Below are 5,759 nucleotides of genomic sequence, written 5' to 3'. Positions count from 1 at the left end.
CAGGAGTGTGGTAAAAAACCCTAGATCACCTATTTGGATTCTTATTACCCAAGTTACTAAGAATATTACCAGTGGCATACAGGGAGCTTAGCCAATGAGCGGTCAGAAAAGGTGTTTCCTCTGTAGTTCACACCAATCACTGGCTCAGGCCTGATGCCTCTGGCCAAGGCGTCAGGCCTGGGCAGGGCACCCCCATCTCCCTCCCATGGCCTGCTCCGCCCTTGCCCAGGCCTGACGCCTCAGCCAGAGGCGTTGACCCCCATCACCCTTCAATCACCTGATCGGCCCCTTGCCCAGGCCTGATGCCTTGGCCAGAGGCGTCAGGCCTGGGCAGGGGACCCCCAGACCCCTCCGATTGCCAGCTCCGCCCCCCGCCCAGGCCTGACATCTCGACCAAAGGCGTCGACCTCCATCACCCTCCGATTGCGGGATCGGCCCCTTGCTCAGGCCTGATGCCTCTGCCAGAGGTTTCAGGCCTGGGCAGGGGACCCCCATCTCACCGCCCCCCCATCACTGGCTTCTGGGCGGCTTCTGGCGCTTCTGGGGCCAGCCTGCGGCCCGACGGGTGGCAGGCCGGCGGCTTCTGAAGTGGGTCATTTTAGGACAGACGTAGGACAGACGGGCTCCATAAGAACTCGTGTTGCTCGCTGACACTCGGGGAAGGGCAGGGGAGAGGCTGGCCGTCCCTGTGTGCCCGCAGACAGCGCGTCCCCACTCGGGCCCGTGTTTGCTCCTTGTTCCACCAACAGTGCAGACACCTAGCAGAGTGTGTGCTGTTGAACCAGGTTCAACTGTTGACTCCACCTGCCAGGTGTGAACTGCTGGGCAAGTTAGCTTCTCTGGGGCCTCAGTTACCCCATCTATAAAATGGGACGAGTGTTCACAGAATAGTTATAGGTCCATTCTAGGGTTAAAAGAGTTAAACCTGACTGAGTAGGAAGCTAATGAGTGTGGCCCATTATTCTGCTTTTGCAAAATCAGAAAGAGGGGAGTCTGACTAGCCACTGGGCTCCGTGCGCTCGTGAACAGCCTGTGACTTGACAGGAGAAAACGGAGGCCCAGGAAGGGGGGTGACACGGCTGGGGTTCTCACGCCCATTGGCGAGCTCTCCCAGTTCTCAGCAACAGGGAAGGGTGTGGAATCTTCTTAGTGCTGCTCTGCTCTCATAGATTGTTCTTAACCAGACACAGTCTGGCTCCTGGTGAGCCCTGGGCGGTGGAGGAGGGGGTGCTGAGAGTAGCTGGCTAGTGGGATAGGCTTCTTAGGGTGCCAGGTGCTGGAGACAGCGGGGAACAAGGTGGACCCAGTCCTGCCCTCTCAGAGCTCAGAGTCCTGGGGTGACAGGTGATCAAGCAGTTTCACCATGGGGAGAGCAGTACTGCGGGGGGCACATGGTGCCAGAGATGACTCAGGAGGGCACGGGAGGCTCCTGGAGGATGTGACCACAGAGCTGAGCCTTCAGTGCAGGTGGAAGTGACTCAGAGTTTGGCCCAGATCGTGCTGGTGCTGGGCCCCAGGGAGCTGGACGGGCCTCAGAGAAGGTGCCGGTGCCCAGGGGAGAGAGCCAGGGAGGGAAGCCTTGGACCCAGAGGCCCTCAGGTCTGAGCGGTGCCCACCTCACCTTCCCCCTCCTTTCCCTCTAGATCGAGGCACTGCCCCCGGAGCTCTTCCAGTGCCGGAAGCTGCGGGCCCTGCACCTGGGCAACAACGTGCTGCAGTCGCTGCCCTCGCGGGTGGGCGAACTGACCAACCTGACCCAGATTGAGCTGCGGGGCAACCGGCTGGAGTGCCTGCCCGTGGAGCTGGGCGAGTGCCCGCTGCTCAAGCGCAGCGGCCTGGTGGTGGAGGAGGACCTGTTCAACACGTTGCCACCCGAGGTGAAGGAGCGGCTGTGGAGGGCCGACAAGGAGCAGGCCTGAACCGTGGCGGACCACCGAGCACAGGGCTGGCCCGCAGTGGCCAGCAGTGGGACCACCGGCACTTCCTCCAGCCCAGGAACCCAGAAACCCTGGGACAAACCGGCCCGGCCTCTCGGCCAGGCAGGAGCCTGGGGTTGGCCATGAGCTGGGCCAGGGTGATGGGCAGTACCTGAGGGGCTGGCCCCTTTTCTCCCTTTGAGACTGTGCCCCACAGGCGCCTGCTGGGGAGATAGACACCTGTCATCTTTCTCAGAGCTCAGTGTTCGGACAATCAGGCCTCCGCCCTGGAGGCCATCTCTGCCCCAGAGGCTGAGCCCATGCCAGAGGCCCAGGACATCAACTTAGCTCTTGGTATTTATTTTTTCCCGCCTCCCGCTCCCTCCCTCCAGATAACTTACACATTCCCAGGAAAACAGCTCACAGGGGGTGTGAGGAAGAGTGGGCTGTTTTGCTTTTCCTTTGTGGCGCCGCCGCCAGCATTTAGTGCCCACCCAGACTTGAGCAGAGTGGCCAGGGTGAGCCAGCTGTGGACGGTCACCCCGTGGTGCCATGCTGGGCTCTGGCGGCCCAGCCCGTGGAGAGCAGGCCACCAGGTGGGCAGGCCAGGCCTGGGGCTTGCCTCACCTGCTTTGGATTTTTTTTTTTTTAAGTAAAACATTTTTTAAGCTTTGAAAATTGAGGGTTTGGGTATTAAAAAGAAAAAACTTAAAAAAAAAAAAAAGACACTAAAGGCCAGTGAGTTGGAGTCTCAGGGTGGGCGCAGCTTCCCGGCAGGACTGAGTGTTTCCTCCCCCCGGGGTGTCTTCCGAATCTGGTGACCTTGGTCCAGAGTTCTCTTTGTTCCTCTCCTCCCCTGGGGGCGGGCGGGGGGGCTTTTCTGTTTTGTTTTTGGTGTCTTGTTTTCCTTCTCCCCCATGTGTCTTGGCAGGCGCTCACTTCTGTGGCCGTTGGCCAGAGGGAATGTTCTGGAGCTGCCAAGATGGGAGGAGACTCGGGTTGGCTAATCCCGGACGACGGTGCTCCATCCTCCCTGTCCCTCGTCACAGTGTTAAGGAGCCAAGAGGAGCTACCTCGCCCGGACCCTGCTTCCCACCTCATGTGTCATGAGTGTGCCCAGTGCCACCACTCGCCCCAGCTGCTTCCGTCAGCACAGACTGTGGGAGGAGGCGGGGCTGCGGGTGGGGGGGTCGCCCCTGGAAGAGCAGGCTCCCCAGGTTTGGGTTCCAGTTTCTGTCCCAGGCGCCTGCACACGTGGCCCACTCGGTGCCTGGTGGTGAGAAGCCACCTCACTTTAGATCAGTCAGCGGGGTCCCCGCCTTGGAGCAATCACTTGGACACTAAGGCACGTTTTAGCGTCTCTTGTCTTAACGATCACGTCTCTGTCCATTTGTGTGTTCTGCGTCGCGTCATTGAATGTTACCCTTGGCATAACGCACACTAGCCTCCGACAACCACGAAGCAGTCCGTTACATGTGGGTCTGAACTTGTAGACTCGTTCAAATATCAAATAAATCTGTAACAGCAAGCAGTCTCCGGAGGGCTCCATGTTGTGGGGAGACCCTCCCCTCAGCTCAGAGGACCGTTTATTGGGGCCCTACAAGATCGGTAACTGCTCTTCTCACCGCCCGTGGACGTGAGCCGGACAGAGCACCTGCTGAGGGTGGGCGTGGGCCCGGCCAGGGGTTCCACAGCCAGCAGGCGCCCTGCCGGCCGGTTGCCTGTGGTTGGGGCCCTCATGAGCTTTGCTGGGGGGGGCGGGGAGGGCACCGAATGGGAGCCAGTCGTCTCAGGACCGTGTCCCAGGGCCGTCATCCCTGCAGGAAGCTGGGCAGATGCTTTCCTTCCCGTGGCCTCCTCGTCCCCATCTGTACAACGGGAACTTCCTCTCTGTGCTCTCGTAGGTTCTTGTCATTCCAACAGTCAGTCCCCAGGGCTTGGCAGAGGGGGGCTGAAGTGACCCTGGGCCCTCAGTGACCTCGGGGGCCTGCTGAAGGTGCTGGGGTCAAGGGCAGAGGCTTGGGGCTGCCTCAGATCTTAGCTCTGCTATTCTGATGTGAGGCCCCAGTTTCCTCATCTGTAAAAGGGTGGTGTTGCAGGATTGTTCTGAGGCTGTCTCATGAGAATGATGCAGGTGGGGGTGGGGGTGTCTTCACAGCGGGCTTTGCCGCTGGAACCCAGTAAAGGACCTTTTCCTCTGGACCAGTGAGGCTTGTGCTGGGCGGACATGGGGCCCTGGGGCAGGGGTCTTTTGGTGAAGAAGGGCATTGTGTCTGACCTTGGCCTTAGTGATGAGGCCTTGGGCACCTCCCCCAGCACAGGCCAGAGTCTGTCCTTGGTCCATGGGCTATAATCTGCACGCCCCCCCCCACCCCCCCAAGGAACCTCAGGATGGGCTGTCTGATAGCTGAGCAGCTGGGCCTGGGTCCCTCTAGGGTCCCACCTGAGTCTCTACTCCACTGTGAGTGGAGGTCTTCCCCTTTCTCTGGTCTGGCCACTCCCTACCCTCCCATGCCTGTCCCCGCCTCCCCCCTCCCCCAAGCATTGTGGCCGCCCAGTGTCCAGAGCAGGAGTGTTTGATCTGGAGCTGGTTAGCTTTTGGAGAAAACAAACACCACCCACCCACTGCTCAAAACCTGAGCGGGCCCTGGCTGGTTTGGCTCGGTGGATAGAGCGTCGGCCTGTGGATTGAAGGGTCCCAGGTTCAATTCCGGTCAAGGGCACAGGCCCGGGTTGCGGGCTCGATCCCAGTTGGAGGGTGGGCAGGAGGCAGCCGACCGGTGATTCTCTCTCATCATTGATGTTTCTGTCTCTCTCTCCCTCTTCCTCTCTGAAATCAATAAAAATATATTTTAAAAATTTAAAAAAATTAACAAACAAAAAACTGAGCAGAATAAATGAACAAATCTCGGGAGACCCAGTTCCTCCCCCTCCCCCCTCCCCCTGCCCGCCAGGATTCTCCATTTAAAACCCAGTGGTTGTCTTTTCTCTGATTGCAGTAGCAGTTTGGAAAATTTGGGGGAAATTCAAAAAATAAAATAAAAATGCCCCACATTCTACCCAGAACAGCCCCGCTAGCCTTTGGGGCATAGTTGGTAGGCATTTGTAGGCATTTACTAGGTGCCAGGCCCATGCCAAGCTCTATTAGCGGTAAAGTATTCGTCGTCCCCCTTACAAGAGAGGGACTTCTGTTGTCCCCAAATTACAGATGGGGAAAGTAAGGCCGGGCGTGGATGGAGCCCAGGCTGCTCTGAGGTTCCCAGGGGAGCTCTTAGTCCCTCACGGTGGCCTTCACTGCACTCCTGGCACATGTCTCTATCCGCTGGGTGGCTGCATCGAAGGGGCCAGGCTAGCCAGTGAGCTGAGTCCCAGCTATATCTCCCATCCCCTCCCCTCCCAGCCTAACCCTGCGAACCTCTTGTCCTTCCAGCCCCAGGAGCTCGGAGGGGCTTACCCTCCCCCGCCCGCCTAGGGAGCCTGGGACCACGCAGCTGCTCCCAGTGCGGTGGCCCAGGAAACAAAATTTGACTCTGGGCCAGGGCTCCTGAGGGCCGAGCTGTGTCCCTGTCTCACCCCTGAGACACTCTGTCCCTTCGCCATTCAGAAAGCATCACTTCAGGGAAGGCCAGTGGCCGGTTTTTCAGAAGCTGCAGCCAGAACGGCCCTGTGTACGGCTGAGCAGGGCTGGTAGAAGGGTGGGTGGGCATGCTGTTCCCACTCCTGGCCTCCACTGTGCCAGCCTAGCTTGAGACACCAAGCTCCTTGGGCCTGGAGGTGGGGAACCGGAACCGGGCTCTCCCTCATTCTGAAGACCCAGGCCCCCACTCTCTAGCCTCTTCCTCC

The 5,759-nt window shown here is 59.2% G+C and overlaps 2 protein-coding genes across 4 annotated transcripts in view; one reads left to right on the top strand and one right to left on the bottom strand.

Annotated features, from left to right (window-relative positions):
- The window catches only part of LRRC8A (leucine rich repeat containing 8 family, member A), a 41,136-nt gene extending 37,692 nt beyond the window's left edge, over window positions 1–3,444 (top strand). For all 3 annotated transcript variants that reach the window (XM_005881380.2, XM_014529313.1, XM_014529314.1), the window contains one exon: window positions 1,644–3,444. In XM_005881380.2, the coding sequence (XP_005881442.1) occupies window positions 1,644–1,919 (276 nt within the window). In that variant the 3' untranslated portion in view covers window positions 1,920–3,444. The remainder of the gene's footprint in view (window positions 1–1,643) is intronic.
- The window catches only part of ZDHHC12 (zinc finger, DHHC-type containing 12), a 590,635-nt gene that overhangs the window by 137,101 nt on the left and 447,775 nt on the right, over window positions 1–5,759 (bottom strand). The gene's annotated exons all lie outside the window — the stretch shown is intronic.

Source organism: Myotis brandtii, unplaced genomic scaffold (assembly GCF_000412655.1).
Source record: "Myotis brandtii unplaced genomic scaffold, ASM41265v1 scaffold68, whole genome shotgun sequence".
NCBI classification, from domain to species: Eukaryota; Metazoa; Chordata; class Mammalia; order Chiroptera; family Vespertilionidae; genus Myotis; species Myotis brandtii.
The sequence above is the reverse complement of the archived record's forward strand: the minus strand, read 5'-3'. Positions and strand labels throughout refer to the sequence as shown.